A 25,564-nucleotide genomic window follows, 5' to 3' on the forward strand; every position below is an offset into this window, starting at 1 on the left:
AGATTTTTTTTTTTTTTTTTTTTTTTTTTTACGATATTGCAAACATTTTTTTTTAAAAGCTAAGATTGATGTATGATTGTATAAAAATCCGACTATTTGAAATCAATCATAAGTCATAAATATGACCAAGGCTCGTGATTATTTTCCATAGAAAAGATACGGTAAGAAAAAAAAAAACTTAACTAACATTTTTGATGTTTTTTTTTTAACAAACAACTTTTTTTTAAAAAAGAAAGAAAAAAAAAAAAACTATAAACCTCTTTATTAATCTAATTTTAATCCATAGATATTAGATAACTACAGATAATAGTCTTTTTTTTATGGAATCAATAAAAAGTTATAAGGTTTGAATGGTAACTGCGGTCAGAGCGGCCAAATCTGTATGCGGTCTGGACCGCTTTATTTTTGGAGCGGACTATAAATCGCTGCGAACTAATTTTATTTGTATGAAAATGGTGCGCAGTTGGTCCGCAACGGTCTTGTCTCTGCTTTATTTGGACCGCACCACTGCAGACTACATTTGTTAAATGGTAAATAAAAAGCGGTTCAGTGCGCAGACGAATTTGTCCGCTCCAACCACTGCAACCATTCACACCTATAATATAAATAAATAAATAAAAGCTATAGCGAGGAGCATCAAACTAGTGCTCACTGCTCTCTATACTAAACGATTTATGGGTTATGGCATTACGAACTTTACAAAAATAGCATACCAAGATCTAGCAAAACAATTAATACACTATTAGAGTGTTGAGCTAGGTCAATCGCCAAACCATAAAAATATATATAATCGTACGTGTAGGATTGTGTAACCATATTGATATTACCCAAATACGTTGGAAAATAAAATAAAATATGATTGGAGAAAGGCAATATAAGTATCATTTTAACGTTAGGATAGAGGTTCCACCACACTCTCGGCTATCCTCTCCAGTCAAGTTTTCACTGGATTGGACGTTTCATTTGTAGAGTTCTTGTCGCATCCCGTATAAAGTTAAAGGAACTTTAAAACATGACTCACTAGTGGACCAGACAAACAAACAAACAAAAAAAAAATCTTGTAACTACTATCATACAAATCTAACAAAAAAATTACTTTAGCTTGAATAAAGTAACTATCAAATCTTTCTAACCAGCTATTTCCCTGTAAATCTTATCTTTCTAACCAGCTATTTCCGTGTAAAAAGATTTACAGCATCATTTGGTTCACTGACTTAGAACCGAGTCTTTGATTGATCAACCACTTTACATTCCCATAATAATTCGGTAATGTATAATCAAATTAAATATCATATGTGAAGTTTCAATTCAACGAAATATTAACCAATATTAAACGTGTGAATTTGTATCAGAACTTGGTAAGTTGCAAAACTAAAGATGGCATAGAAACAAGAAACAAAAAAGCCATGTCAGTGATTGGAACCGTTTGATCCACAAGAATATCCAAAGAGAGGCTAATCGAACCCATGTGGTGGTTTGTTCTCCTCCAGGAACAAGACAACCTTACTTCATTGTTTCCCATATGTCCTCTTATGCTACGCCAATCAATAAATCCATATATGTAATTCGTCCTAGCCAAAATATCTCACTTTGACGATATCAAATCACATAATTTATGTTACTGGATCGATTAATTTTTTTTCTTCCAACCGACTACTTTCTGATCAAAGCACATTATCAAACAAATATACAAACACTGTTTTTTTTGTTACTTTATCCCTAGTAATATTACTGAAATAAAAACACGTACGCCTATAAGTATTGGTTACCAAAAATAAATTGTACTTCAGTCTGGCAGTGGCGGGTTATGCCTTATGATTAGTCACAGTATCATATATAAACCGTATGGATGTCACTGCGAAGATTAGCTCCCATAACATAGAGTGAAATTAGAAACTAGTTTTCAAAAGTTGCATAAATAGAAAATAAGAATACAAACTAAGAAATTATCATAAAACGTTATCTGCCTACAAGCCCTATAACAGACAGATCCATCCAACACAAAAAAAAGGTCCAAAAGACATTTATGTTTTTCTAATCTTTCACAGCTTTCCCTTATCTTTGCGAGCCTCTTCATCCATACGTCCAACGTTGTTGAATGTTTGACCAGTCATTTGATCCGACGCCTTGAGTGAAGTTGCCACCTTACCCGGCTTTGTATCTTCCACCTTGACTTCAACCACCGTCCTACCCGTCCCTCCATGCTCACGGGCAGCGCGTGTCTCCTCCACTATATCTGATGGCATTGTCAACTTGCTCTTTATGGCTTCCGTCACATTCCCTAATGCTCCAAATATTGTCCCCTTCGCTTCATTTCCCCTATATATGATTTAATCATCACATCAAAACAAAACGTTTTAGCCGTTACCTTCAAATCTCAAAAACATGAAAAGATATCACGAACATATATATCATTTTTTTTTTTACCTTACGGCAGCAGAATCTTTGGTCTCTTGGGCTATTTCAGCTGCTGACTCAGTACTCTCCCTAGTCTTTTGAGAGGCCTCGTGGGCTTTAGCTCCAGCTTCATTTTTGAGTTCTTTACCTTCCAATCTCATCTCTTCCATCTTTTGTCTCGTTGCTTCTCCAGCTTTCTCCATGTTTTCCTATGTCATCAAACAATATTACATTACATCAACCATTCGACATGTACATATCACATATACTCCACATTCCACATGAAAATAACGTTCCAAGAGACTACCTTTGCAATGTCTTTCGTCTCCACAGCTGTTTCTTTAGCCTCTTCTGTCTTCCCCGACAAGAAACCCATAGCTCTCTTAGCCGTATCAACCGCACTATCCTTGAACTCCGCAAGCTTACTCACCCCAACATCTTTTCCCTCCGTCGCCTTCTCCACTGTGTAGTCCTTATACTCTCCAGTCTTCTCTGCCGTCTTATCCTTTGCTTCAATTGCCTTCTCCGCGGTGTAATCCTTAGCTTCCACGGCCTTTTCCACCGTGTAATCCTTATACTCACCTATCTTCTCCGCCGTCTTGTCCTTGGCTTCTTTAGCCTTATCCGCCGTATAATTAGCGGTCTCCTTTGCTTTCTCTGCTGTTTTGTCCTTTGCTTCTACAGCTTTATCCACTGTGTAGTCCTTGTATTCAGCCATCTTATTCGCCGTCATATTCTTTGCTTCCACCGCTTTATCAGCGGTATAATTAGCGGTCTCCTTCGCCTTCTCCGCGGTCTTATCTTTAGCTTCTGCCGCCTTATCAACTGTATAGTCTTTATATTCACCCATCTTCTCCGCGGTATAACCCGCAGTATCTCTTGCTTTCTCTACGGTTGCGTCCTTGGTTTCAGCAGCTTTCGCTGAGGCTATCTGAGCTCCTTCTTTCGTAGCCTCAGCCGCATCGTTGGTTTTTCCAACTACTGCGTCTCTCGCGTGCTCATACGTTCCTTGCACAGCCCTGAACACCGATCCTATCACCCCAGGCCTTTCTTGCTCTGGTGGATGCTCGGTTGTTCTCTCCGTCACCTTATACATCGTGACGTCGTCACCGCTATCTTTGTTGATGTCATGCAAGTCCTCAGCCGCTAGCCTCGCCGCAACCTCGGCTCTCTCCGCCTTTTGTTTGTCTGACGCCATTTGCTTCTCTCGCTCGGTTGCTTGTAAATTTAAGAATCTCTTTTCTAATTGTGGTATCAGTTGAGCTGCTTTTGTTTCTTCTTATAGTAAACTGTTTAGACATCCACGTGGTAGATAGGCGGACGCAACAGCTGCCACGTATCATTTACTTCGTTTTATCTCCTACGAATGTACTATGACACGTGGAGTTTTCATGCATGGATCTTGAATGTTGATGGAAATGACTTAGTAGTTAAGGCATAAGCATGTGTTCTCGACCACAACATTTCGATAATGTAGTGTGTAGAAAATACGGTTCGTGATTACTAAATTACAGAATTTGGTACGTAGTTAAATTTATACAGCGTGAGTTAATATATAACGTGTATAGTTTTTGTATTTTTATAGATAACAAATTTTAGTAATAAAAATAACGGAATAGTCTCTTCTGGTAAGAGAAATATTAAGCTTTTAAAAATCTCATCTTTAAACATGGAAGAAACAAATCATATATGATTAATGATATATCGGTCAACTATTGGAATTTTTGCGGATTTGCAAAGAGTACAAATCAGAAGGGGTTTTAGGTAAAAAATTTGAAAAATTTGCATTGACAAATTTCATTACAATTTTTTAACGGTATCTATCGATCTTATTCCAACCATCAAAATTACTGATGCAATAACTTGGAAATAAGCATTTGGTTTAGATAAACAAGGACACTCATCCGCTTAGATTGGATTTGATTTCAAAAGTTTCTCTATTTTTCAATACTTGATCCAAGTTAGCACATGTAATGTATTGATCATAACCGAATATTTCACCTTTTCTTTTTGCTGTTAAACATCTTAATTAATTAACTTTTTTTCTGCCAACAAAGTTCTCACGTTAATCATGCATGTTGTCACATAGAATAGTTTATATTTAAAATTAGGTATACATCAATCGTTTATTAGTATTATTTATCCGAGACGCGCATTTGATCCCAATCATCCAAATCGGTCACGTTTCCCACATGATTTGTCGTTAATACACAATCACATGAGGACTGACTCCTTTTACGAATATTTGGGTCCTACTTTTATGAAGATCGTAGAGTATCTTGTAAGATCAAGTCAAATCATATATAGTTTATCAGTTCAAGTTTATGATCCAGATTTTGATTTCTAGGTTTCGATTTGATTAACCATAACAACCGGACCTCCTAGGCTAGCAGACATGCATAACATAACATGTAGATGTAGGTACGTGTGAGTGTGAGTACACACGTGTGTCGTCGTGTAAGTGGAGAATCCGATGCCCAAACGAGTAAGCAAGCAAAAGCAATGGTCAAAAAGCAACAGATGTCAATTAACTTTCTTATTTAAAACTCAATTAGAAAAAAAGCTCACACCAAGGAAACGAATATTCTTACAAGACATGTTTCCTCCAACAATAAAAGAGGAGTATAAAACTATATACTTTTGTAAAGATTATGATTCGCATAAACCATTTAAATTTGATCCAATCCTCACAAAGATTCATCAATCAATTCTGTAATCTGTGTTTGGATCATATAAACCGAAAAGAAAAACTTTGGAGTTGAAAGAAAGAGAGGAGGAGACTAATGGATGGTTCAGGTCCAAGAGAAGGAGGAGGAGCTCTGAGAGTTTGTGTTGCTGTTGTAATATCAGCAACTGGTTTGATTTTGGCAAAGTTTGTGTACAGGAAAGAAGATAATGAGGTAACTTCATCTCCAAGCAATCCAGAGTTCTCTTCATCACCTGGCGGAAGAAACGACGAAGAAGAAGAAGAAGAAGAGACAGAGAGCCTTGATCACGATAAGCAAGCGATCCTCAGTTTAAAATCCAGATTCGAGGAGCTTCAGAGTAAAGAATACGAAATGGAATTACGTTTCGAACAGTATTGTAATTTGAAAGATCAAGAAGTCATGCTTATGGAGCATAAAAGCATGTTGAGTCTTGAGAAATCTCAATTAAATTTCTTCCGTAAAGAAGTTTTGGCGATGGAGGACGAACACAAGAGGAGACAAGATTTGGTTACTATTTACCTCAAACTTGTGGGAGAAATCCAAGAGTTGAGATCAGATAAAGGGTTGCTTGAGGGGAAAGCAAAGAAGCTCAGGAGATGATCTAAGCAGTTATACCGTGTCGTAAACGAGAAAAGCAGGAGGTTTATTGGCGTGGAGAAAGAGTTTTTAAAATGTGTTGATGAATTAGAAACGAAGAATAACGTTATGAAGGAACTGGAAGATGAAGTTAAAAACCTAAAAGCCAACATTATTGTGTTGCAAGAGGAAAAGGAAGAGGTTTCCAGGCAATTTTCAAGTTCCGAAGAATCAGAGGAAACAGAGGTAAGTAATTATTATTGTGATCGAAATAAAAATATTCTATTCATTTTTTGTTTATCTGCATGTTCTTGCTTTTGTGAAGATGGTGAGTGTAGAACGTTATAGAAGGGTATTAGATGAGTATGAGGAATTGAAAAAGGATTATGCGAATGGTGTGAAGGAAGTGATTAACCTGAGATGGAGATATGCTTTTTTAAGGCACGACGTGATAAGAAATGGATCCAATTATGAAGAAATTGCGTTTTCTCCACATCGAAATTTGCAAGAGTTAATGGAAGATCAAGCGGAAGACGTTCAGACACTAACAGCAGTAGATGATCATCATGAAGAGGATCACAATCAGCATCATCATCATGACGCTTCGAGGAGGAAGAGGCTGATGAAGAAGCTGAAGAAATGGGTTGAAGGAAACGAGAAGGGAAAATCAAAAGCAGAGGAAAAATGTTTCGGAAGACATTCTTTGGCAGTGGAATTTGAGGAAGAAGTCATATTTCATTCAACATCATGTTCTAGTGTGTAGTGGCCTTGATTTGCAGGTGATGTATGATAAACGTTTCACCTTTTCTAAACTATTACCGTAGTAATTAAAATCATTTAAGCAAATGTATTTCACACAAGAAAATAAAGGCAAAGTAGAATAGCAATCCAAGAACTTAACCCAAAAAAATAAACAAACAAACAAAAGAATCCTACGAGAGTTTGTGTAGCAGCAACCAAGGTAAACTAGGTTTTTTTCCATTTTCCCTTCAATTAATCGAAAGGCCAGAAACGCCAGTCGCCAAGTAATCAGAACGAAGGGTGTTTGGACTTGTCAGATTTGTCTTGGATGACTTCAGCACTTCAACCGCTTCATGGACTTTACCAGCTAAGTCTTCTGGTGACTTCAACAAAATAAGCAACTCCGGCTTGTCCATTTCCAAGAGCATCCCTGTAATTTTCTTAGCAAGTTGGGGCTGCACAAGAATGATAAGCACGGTCACTGAGTATAGTGTTAAATCAATACTTGCCCTACTAAAAATCGAATGTAGATATTACATCATGATAAAATTCAAGCACACCAACCTTGATTTTCTCCACATGAGGGTAGAGCTTCTCTCCGATCATTTGCTTTTCCCTCCCAATTGTATCAGCCTGTCTTTGTTGGTTCAACTTCTTCATATCTTTCCCACGACCATAGGATCTGTTACGCTCCATCTGTTTTACAAAACTTAATTTAAACCATCTTTCACAAGGTATAAGAAAACCAAATAGTATTTGACAAATACCTGCTCGTTCGAGGTATCTCTTGACAAAGGAAGCATTTGAGTAGACTGATACACATGGGGCACATACGAAACAGCATTGCTATCCAACTGTTCGTTTCTGTTCTGCTTATTATTTCTTGGCGCATTAGCAACCTACCACAGATGTTAGTGTTATAACATTATCATAGTGACTTTTCTTTCAACAAATACTAAGGATATTGATAAATACCACTGGAGGATATGTGACTACTTGAAAGTTAGGGTATGCTGAATTGATCAGATTTGGGGCGTATGATGGATAGACCATCCCCGGATGAGTGTTTGTGTAGTAGACTGAAGGGTATGTCCCTGGTATGACAGAAGGTGAAGAAGTGCTTCCTCCTGCTGCCGACACACTTTTCCCAAATTGAACCTGTAATTGCATCTGCCTATCTTCCTTCTTTTGAGCAATAGCCACATAAAGTGGTTTCCCATGAAACATTTGCCCTGTGGCGCAAGTAAATAATCAGATGATAAGATGTGCTAAGAACTATGCCATTTATCCATTATGTACCAATACATCATGATCATGAGGCTTACCATGAAAAGTTTTCACAGCATCAATGGCTTCTTCAGGTGCTGAGAAGCACACAAATCCAAACCCCTTGCTATTTCCTTTCTCATCACACATTAGCTTTGCAGAAGTGATTGTGCCACATTGACTAAAGTGTTTTCTCAGCTCCTCCTCAGTAACATCAACATTGATGTTTTTTACGTATATGTTTGACACCTTCATTTCAGAATTTACAACAGCCATAAATAAGATTAATATCATAACAGACTAGCAAATGCCTTTATCTATGGTAATACCTTAGCAGTCGTCTTCTGTTCTTTTCGTTTCTCTTCAAACTGTTCCTTAAGCAGTTGCTCCCGTTCTGACTTCTTCTGTGCCCTTCCTACATACAATTTCTTTGAACCTATCAAAAAGAAACGAAGGGTTAAATAACTTGACAAGACCTACGACGTTTTCATCATCTCAGAAAAGAAACAACTCCGTCAGACCATATTGTGTTCCATTCATTGTTTCTGCTGCGCATCTTGCATCCTCTGGGTTTTCGAAGTTGACAAATGCATATCCTTTACATAACCCTTTTTCGTCCTTCGCAATTGCTAGGCTGACAATTTTACCAAACTCTGAGAACTTTTCCCTTAAAGAGACCTCACTGACATTTGAATCTAGATTCTTCATGTACAAATTTGTGTACTTCTCCTCAGGTTTGCCTCGTTCTGTCTTTCTCATAAATTTGCCAACATAGCTGCATATATAATTTCCAGAAGTCAGATTCAGAAACCATTGATAAAACATAATGGTAGAAGTCAGATCTCTCATTCTAACTTTCAAAGCAAAAACGAAAGACACAAATCCGAGAACCACTACGTAGGAAGGTCTTACATCTCCTTGTCAGCAACAATGGTCCCGTTCAACTTCTCAATAGCAGCATGCGCAGCATCTTCTTGCTCAAATTGAACAAAACCATAGCCCCGACTCTTTCCATCTTCAAATGTAGCAATCTTACAGGATACAATGTCCCCAAATGTCTTGAACATACCTTGCAACCCCGCATTGTTGACTGATTCAGGCAAATTCTGAAAGAAAAAAAAAAGATGACAACGTTATCACCATCAAACACACAGGACACCAACACATTTTAATCAAACATTGACAGAATCATCCCTATCTTTTAATGGTTTGATTTACTACCTTAACGAAGACATTTCCAACCCCATTTTTCCGAGCATCAGATTCTCGAACTGACCACATGACTCGAATCATTTTTCCATTCAACATACTGTGATTCTTTTTCTCGATGGCATGGTAAGCTGCACAAATGAAGTAAACGAATCCTATCAAACAATGTCTTCTTATTCAAGCATTTCAGACACACGAAGATGCATTTGAGAACTAGTTCTCAACTATGCTCAACCAAGCAAAACTTATTCCGGTGAGGCGTTACCAAAGGAAATGTCACTGATAAACGAAAAGGTCAGATATCAAAAGCGTGAAAAATTTAAACCAAAATAACACAGGCTAAGAACAAGCTCCGTTTCCAGATCATAAATCCATGGAGATTTATGAAGATTGGAGAAGACATCAACATTTTCCCGAGAAAATCGGCTAAAATAAACACAGATTCATCAGCGATTATGAATCAAAGTGCGCAAAAACAACGATAAATATGCGAAACATGCTACAACGAAACGCCTCGCCGGAAACCTAAAAATCATGAAACAAAAATCCCAAACGAAATCGAAGAGATGGAAGAACAGTACCATCCTGACGCGAGAGAAAGTTAGCGTAACCATAACAGAGCGAACGACCAGTAGAGGCGTCTTTACAGAGACGAACAGAGGACAAACTCTTGAACTCGGCGAACGCGTTGTAGAGTGTACCTTCGGTGACGCTAGGGTGTAAGTCTCCGACGTATAACGACGCCGGCACCGCAGAACTCGATCCCGGAAAAGCATTCGCCGCGGCGGGAAAAGGAGCGTGAACAGTCGCCATTTTTTGCCCTGATTCCTCCAAGGAAACACAAATGCACTAAACGACGAAAGAGAGAAAGAGAGAAAGAGAGAGAGTGAGAAAGAAAGAAAGAAGATGGCAAGATTAAAACGAGGCCGTTACGCTTACTCACTCCTCTCTCCTGAGCTTTTTATATTCCGTTTCAGTAGCGTTTTGTTCTAACTAGTGCCGTTTCGTCTCGCTCGTGCCGTTTCGTTAATAGACTATTAATTAACGTTTAATTATACCCCAACACTTAACACTGAATTTTTCTTCAATATTTATTTATAGTATTAGCCATAAGTAGTAACCATATTTTCTTAACAAGAATGACTTGTCTACAATTAATAAAAAGTCACTAATTGGTGAAAAGAATCAAAGAAACTCAACAAAATCAGACTACACTAACTCTAACACAAAACACACACACAAAAACTCTATAATAAATTTACGTCAAGGAGAAGAAAATACAAAGAAGTAGAGTCAATAACATGCTAAACAAGAATCTTAAGAGTATGTTCCTCGTTGAGATGGTCAAGCATGGCTGCCCTGAGTTTACGATATCCTTTCCTGAAGTTACCGATACATTCACAGACATCGAACCTGTCAAAACAAAACACAAGTTCTCTAAGTTCAGATGAAGATAACCGAGGACTATGATTATGACTATGTGAATAGATATACTTACAATCATAGTTTGTCCATCCGATCCGTTGCCGAGCAAGATCATACACAAAGACTTTATCTTTAAGTACAAGATCTGCAAAATATAAAACAGTACAGATATAATATAACCACTGTTGAAACAAGAAGATGCGGTAGTCGTTAGTTTTTTTAAAGCTTAGTCAGTGTCTGACCTCCTAAAATGGTTTGTTCTTCCGGAGCTATCTTAAAACCAATGCACCACATGGACGCACCATCCTGTTAGATAGATAGGAGAGACCAAGTCAGAAGAAGTTATGTAAAAAAGCAGACTATTTTAGTTTTACTACTTTTATGTATGTATATATATATAACAAATAGAAGAGCTTACATAGAAACCGTAATGAAATAAGTACTCCTGAGGTCTTAACATCATTGATGCACCACCAGCAAAGTTGAAACTAACCGGAGGAAACACGTCACTTATGCTGCACAAACACAGAGAACCAAAACAACTCTCCTCTTAACATTGATCTAGAGAGAAAAGAATTTGAACATTGCATTTGCAGTTATAGATGAGGAGACATACCTAGTCGAGACCAAATAGCACTGCTCTCCATTAGAAATGATCGGTGTTACCAGCTGTGACACGCTGTTTGATATCTGCAGTTACAAAACAAAAACATCATGATGTGAAAGTCACAGTCTCATGCAGAACACTTAAAATATACACAAACTTACTGCATTTATAAAGGGATCATAAGCCTCTTTCACCAAATATGTCAGAGTGGTTCCTGTGTCAACAATGGTTCCACGGGTATTTGATGCTTCAAACACGGCTGCATCAATGGGCAGCATCTGTCCATTGACGCCAATGCTCAGCATGTTTAAGTTATAGTGAGGCCTGTATTACATAATCAAAAGATGAGACAGATTCTTATACAGTAACACATGCCACTCAACAACAGTTTCAGAACCATTTGTTAGGATTCACATCAGTACACTTCTTTATTCAGTATTTTAATTCACCAAAGAACTACACATCATCGAAAGACTTGATTAATAACCTGTTAGCTCTCTAGAAAACCAACTCAACGAATGTTGCTGAGCTGAAGACATAGCTACAATCCACTACAAAGTACAAACCACCTATGCTACATATAAAGCTCATGCACTAGACTAACACAAATACACAATTAGAGACACAATCCAAGACTGAAAAAGTATAAGAGGTTAGTGAGCTTACTGTGACGGGACAAGAGGACTGTAAACGATTCCTGGGACCAATATCTCGCCAAGGACAAAGACACCACCTCCACTACCATCTCCTTTCAAGCAATGAGAAAACACTGGCGGTGTAATCCCTCGTGAAGACAGCTGAGAAACAACTGACAATTTGCCCTTACCAAAACCAAATATTCCATCCACTGCTTTGTCTGACTTTGTCAAGTCCCCAGATTGGTAGGTACTACAGCTGTTGCAAATACAAGAAAATCACTTAGAAAGCTTAAGACCTTTAATCTGCCATACACTTTCATGCAAACACAAGGGCTGGCTAATGTTAGATAGTTAAAGCTCTCACCCGAAAACAATGGGAGCAGATGAATTCGCGACCAAAGACTCTCCCAAAATCGCATCAAAATAGAACGTGTCAGTCATGTAGAAACCTGAAGTCCCACTTCCATCGCCATAGCGAAAGGAGTAACCACACTGGTTATTCTCAGAACACTGTGCAGCTGTTGTCTGAAAGACTGAAGAACAAATCGGATCTGAACAAGTAACAGAGCCAGCAGTCAAGGAACCAGGAGCATCAAAGAAATGGAGGTCGATCTGAAAATGTATTTCGAAAAAAAGAGAAAGGATAAGCCTTTTACACTTCTCTGATGCTAATCTCACTTGTAAGTAAAAACTAAGACAAAGCTACACTTACTCCAAGTCCACTAGAGTGAGGGCAATTACTGCAAGTACTACAAGTAACCCACAAGATGTCACTTCCAGTATCAATCTGAACATTGAACTCTGTGGGTGGAGAACCTAATTTGACCTTTGTGAAATAAAGCCTACCAAGAAAAAAAAACACAGATACACATATCACATAAAAGAAAGATCTGTCCACTGTCCACACACACACAAAAAAAAGAAAAGAGCTGATAAAACCCATTAGAACTCCAATAACATAGTGTGCAAATGTGACATACATAGTCGTCTTGGAGCTGCAACAAAGAAAAAAGAAAAGGAGACCACAACTTAATAAGATCTTCTCCGTAATTATAGCATTTCAAACTCTACCTTTTTTCTTCTTCTTCTTTCAATTCAAAACCTTCTAAAGCACACAGGGTAAGATAAAGGCAAAGGGCTAAAGGAACATTAAAGTAAAAACATAATAAAAAAAATAAAAAATTGAAAACCCTAAATCTTTCAATTTCATCATAGAAAACGATCAATCTAAAGACCGATGATGACATAAAAGGCAAGACATTTTCTGAGTTCTGGTTTGGGTAGAACAAGAAATTAGAAAAAAAAAAAAAAAAAAAGAACAATCCAAAAGATGAAGAAAATTATACCCGACGAGGTAAGGATCGGAAGAGCCTTGAACTGGGAAGTCCACAACGCCGCCAACGGAGCTCTGGCGACCTCCTCCGCCGAGCAAGATTCGCGCGTGCCTGACACGATCACGCGCTCTGAGCTCACTCAGCTCAACTTGCTCGTCTAGAGGAAAAGCCCTTTCTAAAGGTAGAATCTTGACCGTACCAGCTGCGTATTGCGCCAACGTTAAGATTAACGGCGGTGTAGCGAATCCAGTCACGGCCAAAGCCAAAACCACCGCCACCACCGCGAAAAGCAACATCAGGGGACGAAAGATACGCATTTAAGTAGCTTGTTGAGATTGTATTCCCGATAAAGATACACACAAGTTTACAAAGAGCGACACCAGTGCTCGATTCTTCGCATCGAGCGAGCGAGAGAGACAGGAAAACAAAAAGAACTGTCAGAGAAGAAAGAGAAAGAGAGAGACGTTCTGAAATTGTTTTAGCGGAGATAGTGGAGAGCTTTAAGGAAAGATATATATTGATTTTGGTTTAGTTTGGTTTTGGTTCGATTTTATAAATTAACGATTGGTATATCGTTTCTTCTCTTTTACTTGATTATGATAATTAGTAAATTGTGCATATAAACCGGGGAATTTATCTTAAATAACGGATGTTGGTTTAAAGGTATTAAAAATTTGGAGCAACCAAATTGTTAATTTAGGCTATTATTTATTACGAGAAAAAATAAGTTTTCTTATACGCAAATCTTTAGATACGACTACGAGCACCTTATTAGAATAATCACGTTACAAAATCGAAGCATAAATGTAAGAAGATGAACTATTTATATTGGTTGCTTGTCGAGTGAGAGCTAGTGTTCTGATTTTAGAGAAACAGAAACTTAGCCAAAAAGAAAGAAGAACAAATGTTATAATTTCACAACGACATGAGATGATGAATTAGTTAGATACTTAGTTTACTTTATTATTAAACATTGACTTGTGGGTGAGTCGCGCTTAGTCGTCGTGATCCAAAAGGGCACGTCAAAGAAGGAGTCAAGGAGGAGGCGTTTGGGTAAATTGTGGTGTGAGTTTCCTAAACAAATACAAAAGTTTGGACACATTCCCACGTCACCCTCCCAACATAGTTTTGTGTATATTTTATTGTATTCTGTCAGAATTATCCTGTATTTTAAACATACTTAGTTCTAGTAATCTACTGAAAATGTTTCTAAAGTTGTAGTTTAAGCTCTTCTATGTCATAACACATATTCTCTCTCTCGATGTTTCACACCCCTGCCGAGGAAGAAACAATAATAATAATTATAAAAAGATTTGAAGACTCGGATTTAGAGAGCATACTTAGTTCTAGTAATCCAATGATACACCGATCTCGTATATAGATATTATACTTTGAACCATTTTTGTTTACTTACACTAATACACATAAAACACCAAAACATTAATTATTTTTTTGTTTCAACCGATAGATGATGAAGTTTTAGCAGCGAGATGAGTCAAAGCCCGTTGATGAAACTTGCTTCTTAACTTCTTGTATTTCTGCACAAATGCGGCTGTGTCAATATCCTTCTCCATAAACTTATGTTGCAGCTCCTCGGATTCTTCATCGACCTTGTTCATGGCATCTGCATTAAAACAAACCGGGCTTGTGTTTTAGAAAACCAATGTGAATAATTTTGGTTACACATGTAGGCTTGTAGCAACTAAATTTCTTTTACCTTGAAGCCTATGAAGAAGAGAACCGGGAGAGTAGAATTTAAGGATCTCTTCTCTTTGATTCTCAAGCTCATTAAGCTTCTCTTGCGCAGTTGCAAGCTCAGATGTACGGATTATTCTGCACTGTTGAAAATGGTTTTATAGATGGTGAGAACTTGAGAAGGTTTCATATATATGTACTCACTATATTACACACTCAAATATCAACAATATACTTACTTGGTTTCTCAGCTCCACTATCTGTGGTTCCTTCCCCAAGTTTTCTCCTGTTATATTAGCATGAATGTTTTAGATCTCGCGATATGAATAGGATTTTCATCGTTAAAATATAAGTCATGATACAAGAACTCACTAGCTAGATGTAACGTTTCTTTGCGAAGCTCTTCTCTGATCTAATGAACATATAAAGCAAAAGCACAATTAAGACTGAATCATCTCAAAAACGTAAATAGTGAAGAAGCTTCGTTTCTCTAAGACAATAAATATATGATTATTTTGTAACTTCCATGTTACCGATCGACTTACATTGTTTTGAATAGCGACCTGGTCAAGAGAGTACAGAAACTGTTGATATGCATTCTTGTCAGACAGAAGGTTCTTCAGTTCATCCACACTATAGCAAAAAAACATTTAAAGAAGATCAGATATGAGTAGTAAAAATAAGCATACAAGATAATATTTAGTATATGTAAATTATCAACACAATGCAAAATCACAGAGACATTCTTGAGCAACAAAACTATCATATCCACCGATCCCTAAACTCTTCCAAGCCTAAAAGGCCATAAATTCATATTAAAGAATACAAAAAAACATGTGTGACACAAGACAAATGTTAACACATTATGCACAAAAGAGGCAAATTAATTGAAAGCCAACCTTCTGTCTTTTAAAATCGAAATAATGCCGGCGGCTTCACCTGGTGAAACATGTGGTGGAACCTGCCCTGATGTTTGAGACCGGGATGAGCTAGGCCCAGTGACCAAAGACGGTGAATACCACGGCGGTTGTGGAGATGTTTCTGAAGAAGGATGAGACTGCCCTTGTTGTTGTTCTTTTGATCCCCTGAATACAAAACAACAAAAATACAAAAACAAATCTAAAACACACACACCCTGAAATTGTTCCAATACTCAAATATACTAAAATTGCAAAAACTTGAAAAAACCCAGCACAACTACCACATATTTTCTTTCTCTTAGATACCCAAATCTAGTAATCTGTAGAGTAACCATCTCATAAAATTACTGTAAAGGAGACCAACACACAAATCCCAAAACGACCATCAAAAATTACTAATCTGAGCTGATGTAAAAGAGAGTAAAAGAACGCATATGTAGGTAGAGTGAAACAGATCATGGTTGAATGACATATTACCAGAAATTGAACATGATTCTTAAGAGTCGACCGATCCAGCCGAAGGGGTTTTGTTTCCGAAACAATTTTACCAAATCCGAAATCGATTAAACTTTACAGCAGATGTTCATGATGAAATGATCAAGGTAGGAGTCGGCAGCTGCACAGAATCGTAATTTTCTATTGTCATCATAACTATGATGGGCCTGTATTCTTGGCCCATGAAAGATTTTTCGCTCACTTGTATTTTTTTTTTTTTCTCGACGTGGAGTAATTAAGAGTAACAAATACGCATTTTTTTTTAACAAATGTAACAAAATTTTACCGTAATTTATTTTAGCTTATGTAAAATCATCGGAACAGTACAATTTTAGTATTTCTAGTAGTAATTTTTTTTTTTTTTTAATTTTACATACGTCTTTGCTTGGACTTTATGAGTAAAATTATCTATTAATGTTGTTAATTTTGACATATACTATTTGTTTGTTTTTCGAATTTGTGTTTTCTTTATACATACATCGATATCTTTCTAGTTTTGAAAAATTACATGTGTATCAAAGTGGACTTTTAGGGTGTTTTCTCAACGCTAAACATTTTGATTACTTCTACCTGGAAGGTCTACTAAATTCGATTCGCAAAAGACAATCAATAGAATCAATCCGTTTGAAACCAAAGGAACTTTTTTTTTGTCTACGAACAACACAATTGACTTTATTATTCTTTCCCAAACCAGTAGAATTTGGCAATGGGAGATAAGTGACATTTTTTTGTATCTTATAATTCGACTTGATTGACTTCTTTATATACCAAAATCAAATAATGTAAGATCAAGTAGTTATATATGATCATCGGATAAACCCTATATAAAACATGTAGAAGTTAGAGCTACTTTAGATGACAGTAGCTTGTGTAACAGATAACACAAATTAAAATGACTACCTGTACGCTAATGATAAATACAGTTAATCTAATTTCATGATTTATTTTTCAATTTTTTTTTTAACAACACTCTACTTTCATGAATAACTAGTAAAAAACTTGAAAAGTCCCAAGGCTTGTCCGGTTTAATTACAAAATGTTAGCCCAATATTCACGTTATTTCATTTCGTCACAATAAAATGTACGTGTTTTCTTTTAGACGTTATCATTTTTTGTTGAAATAATTTACGATACCTTTTTGTATGGGTGGGAAAACAGAAAAAAAAAAATTATGTTATTTTATTTCTATGGACAAGCACATACTGTGAATCGTTTAAATTATATCTTTCAATTAGTTCAGAACTTCAGATCTCCTGATCACCACATGATGTAACAACTGTACTCAGAGATTGTTCTGGCTGGAGGAGGTGTCGTTTTCTTATATCTTTTAATTCTTACGTGTAACTTACAAGTAGTGCGAACAAAATATGATATCTTCAAACGTTGTTAATAAATATAAATATACAAAATATTGTTGGACAATAATAAAACAGAAAAACTTGTGGTTACTGGTTAGATTAGAGTTGAGCAATAATTTAAGGATAATGCATGCATTTTATTATGATGTCTCTCATTAAATACAAATGCGACTTACTATAATGAAACATATACCAAAAAAAAACGTCAAGAGGAAATGAATGATTAGTTGATCTGGTTTTAATGGTCCGTGAAGAAGAGTTGACCATAAGTACATCTGAAGTACTGTTTCCGTTTACGGACATGGCCAGATCTTTAAAAGCTAGCCCCCCCCCCCCCCCCCCCCCCCCTTGAATCAGGAGACCTTGTCGGCTTTAAACGTTCAACTCTTTGACTATTCGAGCTCCATTATATTGCGTTTTGTTTTTAGTTTCTAGATACAAACAGCATGCCGGTCAGCAAACGGTTGGAGAGATTAACACCGCGTAGTTTTTATTTTATTTGGTGGGAACAGGCACCGCGTAAATCTATGATGACTAAGTCTCGTTTAACAGTTAACACAATTCCAATACTATCAATGAATGTTTCGGCATTTTCAATCTAGATATTCCATAATTAAAATATCAAAGCATATAGGCATAGTATATATGGTCCAAAAAATAGCCTTGAACATACATACAATTACAGCATTTGACAATTAACTAAATAAGTATAATGTAGTTATATGAGATCCATAAAATAATTTGCAATATTTCACTATATAGTATAAGTTAAATTTTCCGTTAAGGAACTTTCAGTATCTTTACGTGAAAATTATTAAAATTCGACAGCCAAGTATCAATTATCTAAGATCCCAGAAATAGTTGATAGCAAAGTTTAAGACATGAAATTGGTTAGTGTCGTGGCTTGTCACTTTTTAAAAATTGTTCGAGTAACGTTACGGTTGCAACCGGTCGTCAGCAATATGTCCCTAGCTCTTCTAAGTTTTATATTAATTGACTTTACATACAATAATTAAAAAAACTCTTACGATAATAACATTTGACTTCGGCAACTGTTATTAGATAGGACTTGGAAAGGTCCACGGATTCGTTTCCCCTCAATTGCAAGATGCTAAGTCACAATGTGCATTAGTTAAACTTAATTCTAGCTATGACTCTTTTAATTAACTTCACATTATAAAATTATACTAGTATACTAATTTATACATATGTACATGTAATAGCTTATCAATGTCTCATAGCCTTTTCACGATTGTAAAAGATGTAGCAATGACACTTGACATCTTTAAATTAAATAACTAATTCATGACGGCGAAACTAATGGCGAATGAACGATAGTTGAAAATTCATCGCTAAATATTACTATTGTTTAAGGTATTCAAGCACTATACATGTAATATATATGTTTCTTTTTTTTGGTAGGGATGTAATATGTTTCTTTGCCAATACATTTAACACTGTTTTAAGAAAATTTAATAGTTACAATATTTTATTTTGAACAATAATAGCTAGCTAAATTTTTAATGCGAAGGAGAATATACAAAAGAATATAAAGAAATAGAGAGCCTGACGTGGCCTACAAAACCAATGCAACGAATGGAGAAGAAAAAGACGAAATGCATGCAGATACTATATTAATATACAGAGTATTTTTCAATATAATTCTCCTGTTAATATATGAATTTTGTGTTTGACTTCGGGGTCTGGTCGTCCATACATATGTGCTACTTGTTTTGTCGCAAGTTTTAACTGTCTTCTATTTTTATTTATTCTTGCCAACTCACGTAACAGTTCCTACTAATTATGGACTCTCAAGGCCAACACTTATATATTGTGTAGGACTCACATCTTTATTTAATAACCAGTTGTCACTAGATTAAATTCGTATAAGATTTGATAATCAGCACCGATAATTAGCCCTAATATTCTCTCCAGACACTATTATCGAGGCGTCGCGACCACCATCTCTCTCTGATACTGGTAAGGATCCGGTTCGCCGGTGTTGGGTGCTCTCACTTCCTACGCTTCTCTGCTGCTTCCTGTTCTCCCTCGATTCCTCTTTTAATTCTTTTTCCCCCTTTTATTTTCCTCTTTTGAATCTTTTTCAATCCCCGACCAACATCCCAAATCCAGACGAAGAAGATCTGCCCCTGCACTCGTATCGAAGGATGTGGAGTCCGGCGAACCCCATCCTCAACTATTCTTGCCCATGCTTACCATCAAAGGCTTCAAAGTCCCTACATCTCCCAATTTCTCGATCCGGAGTGTGCTCCGTCTCTGAAGAACTCCTTTCAGCAACATCATCCGAACCTCCCCAGGATACGTCGGAGTGGTTGCTTGACGGAGAATCCCCCAGAGCTGCATTTTGCCCCCAATATTGGACTCCCATCTCACAGACTTGTCACCTCGAGAGCTTTGCAGACCCATGGCCAATACCACCAGAGGAGCAAACCTTTTTCTCCCCTCTGACAAACCACCGCGCGATACAACTCCCCTGGCCATCCGCAACCACTCTGCGGATAAGTTATGGACCCGAATTTGGTTTGATGGCATCCCAAATGGTCTTGCCAAATCCCCAAAGGACCAAGTTCTCTCTATCTAGCTCCCTGTTATCCTATAGACTGTTATTAGCTTGTTTGGCTATACTCGATGTTCGAAGAGTGCATCAGAGAATCCATTTAGCTAGTGTGTCTGTACAATGAGTATGTTAGAACTATGGCGATTGCTCAACTTACGACATTATATGTTGGCCCTCAAATCTGGAATTACCATGTATGTCTTAATTCCCAACATTCACACCCTTTCCTGAAGCGCATGCTATTTGTCTTTGTCCCCGTGTTTTGTCGAATGCAAACCCTGTGTGGAATCCTTGATCACCATTTCCATGGCAGAGAGGACTCATCTGGTTTGTTACGACATTACATTTATTTTGTGCACCTGCTATTAGCTTCTTCTATGGTAAACTCTCCTGCTCCCATTGCCCTGCAAAAAACCTCTCATTCGAAGCTCAGGTCTGATTTCTCTTCGCCAATGTTTTTCCGACTACAAACTTTGTGTGGAATTCTTGATCACCATTTTCATGGCAGAGAGGATCCACCTGTTATGTTACGGTTCTACATTTATGTTATGCGAATCTTGGTTTTAGCTTCAATCCTGAAATCTCATGCTTCTAAGTTCCTGAAGTTTTATGGCATACTAGACCTGAATTCAAATTGTCGAGGTTGTGGTTATGGTCAAAGAAGTTTCTCTACCAACAACCACCCCTCGATGATTCTAGCTGTTTACTTTAGGTACCACCTTGGTGAGCAAACATCCACCAGCACCTCCATCACCCTCCGGGTGTTTGACCCCCGAATCCCTACTTTGGCTCTACGTCTGTTAGTGCTCCTCACTTCAGTTACTTCCTTGGTTCTGATTCTGCTACCAACGGTACTGTGTCCTTTGACCGTGACCTACTTGTCATCTCTCGAGATCCTCGACAATGTCCAATCCTGCAACCATGATCCCACATGCCTACAATTGCTTCTTAGCGCTTGTGTCATAGCTTTCATGGAATCTTGCTTGATGTTTCCTTTATGTTTGTTTTTGCATATGGCTTTGGGGAAAACCCTTCATTGTAATCGTTTAAACTCTAGGATTTTATATCCATTTCTTTGTATGTTTTCTATATGAATGAATAGAATCATCATTTGTCAAAAAAAAAAAAAAAAAAAAATTGATAATCAGCATATCAACACGACTATTTACATTTATCTTCAGTTTCAGGCATAAAAATAAATAACCAGGCTAAATATATACCCAAAAAAATAAACACTATGCAAAACCTTAGATTTGAAAATTCAAATAATAGAAATTAAAGAACGACTTCACAGCAAAATCTGAAAATCAACTCTAGTACTTACGGACTTCCAAAGCATTACTGTGAGAGAATAGACTTTATAGCTTACATAGGGGTATGTTTTTGAGACTTACTTCAACGACTTTACAAAATCTATAATCCTTTTCCGACTCTATAAACCCATAATTGGATTTGGATTGAAGAATGGTGCATACTGAATAGTCATTAATTTGAATCGGTCAATTTTTATGAATATGTGAGTTTTCAGTTCTTGGAATGATGTGTTTAGAAAACTTTGAGTCTATAGATCAATTTTAAACTCAACATTAAAAACAAAGTTGAATTCAAGAAGTTAAAATCAAGGAGTATACCATCCGGCATCAGTAACAATGACAATAAATAAATTTTCATATTAATGAATTCGAATATTAAAAGTGGGATAATGATATGTTAACCTTGTTATATACTAATCTCGATCGGGGCAGATGCTGTATAACTTCTGGAAACTTTTTAGCTTAAGAAAAAAGATAAAATAAAATTAAAGAAGGGGTCACTTTATATGGCTTTATATTACGTCCAATAGTTTAAGTTAGCTAGCTAGCTACGTGCCCATACATGGATGTGACGTGGATATCGTAAAACCAACCAATGTACTTCACGATGTCGTTGTTTGACTTTCATAAAATAATATCCGATATCCTCAGACATAATTTAATTCATTATTTCCTGATAGTTTAATCAAAACTATAGTCATTACTTGGGGAAAAGATCGTATACAAATACTTCGAGATTACTTTGCATGTTGTATTCATCACATTTATGTTTTTTTTTTTTTTATTAATCGTCAACAGCTGGGATGCATGGATGAAAATAAACCTTAATTAATACATTTGGGAAGATTCGTCCAATCACATTTTATCTATATTGTCATTATTATTCCTTATAAAACACTAAAGCTTGCTTACTTAGTTTTATAATGACAAGATCACATTAGTTGGAGACTTTTATTAGTATTCATTTAATGATAATGTCAAACCCTTAGAGTTGGAGAGGGACTTTGAAAATTACATAATTTCGTAATGTGTAACTATGTTTTTTTTTTGTCATAGGTATAACTATGATTTTATTTTGTAAAATAAGTTATCTTATTGTAATTTTGGTCCAACTATTTATTTCTGATAATTAGTCCAACCATTTTATATAGTACTACATAGAAAAATACATTAAACGATAATTTCAGTTCATGGAAACTGATGTGTTTAGTTTTTTTTTTCTGATCAACCTGTTTAGAATTCTGTTAGATATTATTTATATAGATATACGTTATATAGCCTTGACCTAATAAGAAGATGTAATATTTAAAAAAAAAAAAAAAAAAAAACTCGATAGGATGTAATAGAAAGACAATTACGAAGTAAACATTAAATTACATATTTTTAAGGAAAGTTTTATATTAGCAATGTTGCAAAAGTCAAACATATATACATTAAAGTCCTATTGAGTTGACCCATTCCCTCCCCAACGGGACCCGAGCAGCGAAGTCTCGCGCCGGGTACTTTCGTTTCGTCAAATGCTTAAATATCATATTTTTGGGATCTTTTATATATGCACCACTAAGAGTAATTTAAAAACAACTACATAAATGAAAAACATTGGCAAAAGATACATGTACATGAGCCTATTTTTCTAAGTTTTTGTTAAGAAACTTCTTGTGGTACTTCTATTTCCAAGTTTTGATATAATGACATATTTTAGAAATTATAGTCTTGATCACGAAATTTCTTCCCCCTCCTGTTTATGTATATATATGATAAAATGACGGAATCAAATGTATATGCATCTATCATTTACCATTTCAACATATTTATTTCCTCACTCAAAATATTATGTGTTGACAAATTTGTATGATTTTCATTTACAAGAATGATTCCTGAAGTTTCAACAACATTCTAATTAATCTTCACCCGTATAAATACCTCATATAATAATGTGGCATAAGTTAGTTCGTACGAATACCAATTAGCTAATTAAACTTGTTGACTTATAAATTTTTGGTTTTTTTCCATACCATTTACAAAGGAACTAAAAAATTATCATTACGGCTCCTAGCTATTGATGGCTGCTCAAGAACCCTTTAATACGGCTGTGAACACACGACCGACATATTTTTAACCTACATAATCATTTTGCACGTTTTCGATCTCCACATGTTATACAACTGCTACACTTTTTGTTTGTAGGGTATTGATGAAATATATTTGGTGTATGCATAAAATGAGGATTGAGGAATCTAAGTAGAGGTAAATAAATTGGGATAGAAATTTCACAAACTAATATAAGTAACTTTTTTATAGGTTACCATATTTTCGCCATGGCTTTTAAGATCGGATTTTATTGAGTCATATTTTAGGTGTTCACTTATTAAATTCTCACGTTCCACATTATTTTTTAGCAACTATACTTTGAAACTATGCGATTGAGTTGAAGACTGGCATTAGTGTGTCGTTTCTCACTTGTAAAATTTAGTATCAGACCTTAATTTTTTTTAGACTCATTAGTCGATGCTTCATAATGTCAGTATAGGACTCAAAAAAATTCTATTACAATTTTTTGGATCTATGTTGTGTCTTTTTTTAATATGAATTAATCTAATTTTTAAATATATATATATATATATATGTGTGTGTGTGTGTATTTTAATGAAAGCTTGAGTACTCAAGTACGAGTATCCACAACAGCCGCAAGTACACGAATATTTTGGCGTATCCAAAATCTGTGTATTCGAAAAGCATTCATTACAGACCTTTTCGACTACGAATCTAAAACGTATCAAGTTTGAGATTTTGCATGCCTCCCCATATCGTTCTTCATTTATGTAAATTATACGTATCTGAGACTATAACTCATATCATATATGTATAAAAATAATCTTTAACCCGAATTTAAAACTTGTAAACAATTAGGTATGCTTTTCATAATAATAAAACATATATGCATCGAAGCTATCATTTTCATCTGGTAATTATAGTAAAACATTATCGAACATTCTTGTAAAATTCTTATATTTGAAATTTAATAAATAAGGATATGTACTATATCATCTCTATATGATAGCTGTTGCTCATTTGTGACCAAGAATGGAGATTGGAGAGCTATAAGATCTTGTTTTTTTTTTTTTTTTTTTTGTTCAACTGATTTCTATTGATTTTGAGGAAAAGATACTACTGTTACAAGGATTACATGGGTCTACCACCTAGCTTTCCAAAAAAATACCTGCTAGCCCCCCATAATTAGCCTAAACCTACCTTAGTCAAACTCACCAGTCAAGTAGACCTGGCCTATCCAAAAAATGGTTAACACAAATCCCATTTAGACCATACAATCAACACCCTCAAAACACTATAAAGAGGAACAGAGTCTCTCATCCTCAAACACTCCCTGTAACCAAGTCGGATACCCGGACGCCACATAGGATTGTAGGCGACAATCACTTGTAACACTATAAGCAATGAGAGAAGCTCCTCTATTAGCTTTTGGGTTTTCTACTACCAGTGACCACTGATCAAAAAACCTTAGACACTTTAACAATTCTCCTGTTTCATACGCAAAGGAAGGCCACGCAATCGGTCTCAGAACGCATTTGACAAGCTGGACATCTTCCATCGCTATAATCACATTCACACATCTATGACTCGCCAAACTTTCAACAGCCCATCGTGTAGCTAGAAAGCTTTCTTGGTCTCTGTTTGGCACATTCGAAAAAGCCCTACGGCTATGCAAAATAACCGTACCTTCATTATTCCTCAAAATCCAGGACCCTCCTGCAAGTTGGTTTCTTTTTGACCAAGAGATCCCCACAATGCATTTAAGCCAATTGGTTGTGGACACTCCCACCTCACATCGTTGGTTACAACCTGCGGTAACGGGTTTCGTCTTTCGGCCTCCCCTTCTGCTCCAGTCAATTCTTTCTCCCTCCTATCTTCCCCATTGGAATTCATTTTCTGAGCCACTTTCCATTCCTCCACATCATCGCGGATTTTTTGAACTGATTGGATAGGTGAAAAACATTTTCCTTCAAAAAAGAAAATATTCCTGTTTTTCCATATACGCCATATGATCCACGGAAAGCTTTTTCTTAGCACAGAAGGCCACTCCTTATTACCTCTATTTACCAGAAAATGATGCATATTGGAGTATACTGAGCCTTTACAAAGCCAAACTCTGGAGACGGATAGTCCGATAGCGCCCACACTTGTCTTGCTCCAATACACTCAAAAAGCACATGGTTAATTGATTCTCCCTCCTGTTCACATACGTGACATCTCTCATCCAAATGCAAACCTCTCTGAATTAGTTT

At 36.3% G+C, this 25,564-nt stretch overlaps 6 protein-coding genes across 9 annotated transcripts; 2 read left to right on the forward strand and 4 right to left on the reverse strand.

Annotated features, from left to right (window-relative positions):
* Window positions 1-1,869: 1,869 nt before the first annotated feature.
* LOC104782083 (late embryogenesis abundant protein ECP63) lies at window positions 1,870-3,664 on the reverse strand. 2 transcript variants are annotated; one of them, XM_010506909.3, is made up of 3 exons: window positions 2,705-3,664; window positions 2,428-2,606; window positions 1,870-2,319 (listed from the first exon to the last, which is right to left on the reverse strand). In XM_010506909.3, exons 1-3 carry the CDS (start codon window positions 3,593-3,595, stop codon window positions 2,043-2,045), a joined length of 1,347 nt encoding a protein of 448 aa, XP_010505211.1. In that variant the 5' UTR covers window positions 3,596-3,664; the 3' UTR covers window positions 1,870-2,042. The 2 variants fall into 2 exon arrangements, with proteins under 2 accessions (XP_010505211.1, XP_087367061.1); XM_087510935.1 differs by lacking the exon at window positions 2,428-2,606 and having other exon boundaries at window positions 2,030-2,281.
* Window positions 3,665-4,971: 1,307 nt separating this feature from the next.
* On the forward strand, window positions 4,972-6,550 carry LOC104782084 (uncharacterized). Its single transcript, XM_087511608.1, has 2 exons — window positions 4,972-5,927; window positions 6,007-6,550. Exons 1-2 carry the CDS (start codon window positions 5,811-5,813, stop codon window positions 6,442-6,444), a joined length of 555 nt encoding a protein of 184 aa, XP_087367734.1. The 5' UTR covers window positions 4,972-5,810; the 3' UTR covers window positions 6,445-6,550.
* LOC147946256 (uncharacterized) lies at window positions 5,181-5,705 on the forward strand. The gene has a single exon (XM_087509550.1). The coding sequence runs from the start codon at window positions 5,181-5,183 to the stop codon at window positions 5,703-5,705; it is 525 nt and encodes a 174-aa protein (XP_087365676.1).
* LOC104782085 (polyadenylate-binding protein 7-like) lies at window positions 6,485-9,851 on the reverse strand. 2 transcript variants are annotated; one of them, XM_010506911.3, is made up of 10 exons: window positions 9,479-9,851; window positions 8,910-9,028; window positions 8,601-8,794; window positions 8,210-8,463; window positions 8,018-8,124; window positions 7,748-7,937; window positions 7,419-7,654; window positions 7,190-7,321; window positions 6,987-7,118; window positions 6,485-6,877 (listed from the first exon to the last, which is right to left on the reverse strand). In XM_010506911.3, exons 1-10 carry the CDS (start codon window positions 9,708-9,710, stop codon window positions 6,671-6,673), a joined length of 1,803 nt encoding a protein of 600 aa, XP_010505213.2. In that variant the 5' UTR covers window positions 9,711-9,851; the 3' UTR covers window positions 6,485-6,670. The 2 variants fall into 2 exon arrangements, with proteins under 2 accessions (XP_010505213.2, XP_010505212.2); XM_010506910.3 differs by having other exon boundaries at window positions 7,398-7,654.
* Window positions 9,852-10,009: 158 nt separating this feature from the next.
* LOC104782086 (aspartic proteinase 36) lies at window positions 10,010-13,436 on the reverse strand. 2 transcript variants are annotated; one of them, XM_010506912.3, is made up of 11 exons: window positions 12,914-13,361; window positions 12,548-12,562; window positions 12,280-12,409; window positions 11,932-12,179; window positions 11,596-11,823; window positions 11,091-11,253; window positions 10,939-11,012; window positions 10,741-10,837; window positions 10,565-10,628; window positions 10,396-10,467; window positions 10,010-10,310 (listed from the first exon to the last, which is right to left on the reverse strand). In XM_010506912.3, exons 1-11 carry the CDS (start codon window positions 13,216-13,218, stop codon window positions 10,156-10,158), a joined length of 1,551 nt encoding a protein of 516 aa, XP_010505214.2. In that variant the 5' UTR covers window positions 13,219-13,361; the 3' UTR covers window positions 10,010-10,155. The 2 variants fall into 2 exon arrangements, with proteins under 2 accessions (XP_010505214.2, XP_010505215.2); XM_010506913.3 differs by lacking the exon at window positions 12,548-12,562 and having other exon boundaries at window positions 12,914-13,436.
* Window positions 13,437-14,202: 766 nt separating this feature from the next.
* Window positions 14,203-16,165, reverse strand: LOC104782088 (vacuolar protein-sorting-associated protein 37 homolog 2). The gene is made up of 7 exons (XM_010506914.3): window positions 15,994-16,165; window positions 15,496-15,681; window positions 15,142-15,229; window positions 14,969-15,008; window positions 14,836-14,882; window positions 14,619-14,739; window positions 14,203-14,525 (listed from the first exon to the last, which is right to left on the reverse strand). Exons 1-7 carry the CDS (start codon window positions 16,005-16,007, stop codon window positions 14,359-14,361), a joined length of 663 nt encoding a protein of 220 aa, XP_010505216.1. The 5' UTR covers window positions 16,008-16,165; the 3' UTR covers window positions 14,203-14,358.
* Between the last annotated feature and the right edge of the window lie 9,399 nt (window positions 16,166-25,564).

Source organism: Camelina sativa, chromosome 4 (assembly GCF_030686135.1).
Source record: "Camelina sativa cultivar CO46 ecotype springtype chromosome 4, ASM3068613v1".
In the NCBI taxonomy this organism is placed as follows: Eukaryota; Viridiplantae; Streptophyta; class Magnoliopsida; order Brassicales; family Brassicaceae; genus Camelina; species Camelina sativa.

Excerpts from the sequence above, each read along its gene's own strand:
- LOC104782086 (XM_010506912.3), bottom strand. The coding sequence starts at position 13,218 with ATGCGTATCTTTCGTCCCCTGATGTTGCTTTTCGCGGTGGTGGCGGTG. Across the intron at positions 10,629-10,740 it reads TATTTCATTACGGTTTCTAT|GATGGTGCGTCCATGTGGTG; the intron begins GTAAGCTCTTCT and ends TCTATCTAACAG. Across the intron at positions 10,468-10,564 it reads AGAACAAACCATTTTAGGAG|ATCTTGTACTTAAAGATAAA; the intron begins GTCAGACACTGA and ends TATATTTTGCAG.
- LOC104782083 (XM_010506909.3), bottom strand. The coding sequence starts at position 3,595 with ATGGCGTCAGACAAACAAAAGGCGGAGAGAGCCGAGGTTGCGGCGAGG. Across the intron at positions 2,607-2,704 it reads AGACGAAAGACATTGCAAAG|GAAAACATGGAGAAAGCTGG; the intron begins GTAGTCTCTTGG and ends TTGATGACATAG. Across the intron at positions 2,320-2,427 it reads AAAGATTCTGCTGCCGTAAG|GGGAAATGAAGCGAAGGGGA; the intron begins GTAAAAAAAAAA and ends AATCATATATAG.
- LOC147946256 (XM_087509550.1), top strand. The coding sequence starts at position 5,181 with ATGGATGGTTCAGGTCCAAGAGAAGGAGGAGGAGCTCTGAGAGTTTGT.
- LOC104782088 (XM_010506914.3), bottom strand. Across the intron at positions 15,009-15,141 it reads AGGTCGCTATTCAAAACAAT|ATCAGAGAAGAGCTTCGCAA; the intron begins GTAAGTCGATCG and ends TATGTTCATTAG. Across the intron at positions 14,740-14,835 it reads TAGTGGAGCTGAGAAACCAA|TGCAGAATAATCCGTACATC; the intron begins GTAAGTATATTG and ends CATTTTCAACAG.
- LOC104782085 (XM_010506910.3), bottom strand. The coding sequence starts at position 9,710 with ATGGCGACTGTTCACGCTCCTTTTCCCGCCGCGGCGAATGCTTTTCCG. Across the intron at positions 7,938-8,017 it reads AACAGAAGACGACTGCTAAG|GTGTCAAACATATACGTAAA; the intron begins GTATTACCATAG and ends TCTGAAATGAAG. Across the intron at positions 7,322-7,397 it reads TAGTCACATATCCTCCAGTG|GTTGCTAATGCGCCAAGAAA; the intron begins GTATTTATCAAT and ends CATCTGTGGTAG.
- LOC104782084 (XM_087511608.1), top strand. The coding sequence starts at position 5,811 with ATGAAGGAACTGGAAGATGAAGTTAAAAACCTAAAAGCCAACATTATT. Across the intron at positions 5,928-6,006 it reads AAGAATCAGAGGAAACAGAG|ATGGTGAGTGTAGAACGTTA; the intron begins GTAAGTAATTAT and ends GCTTTTGTGAAG.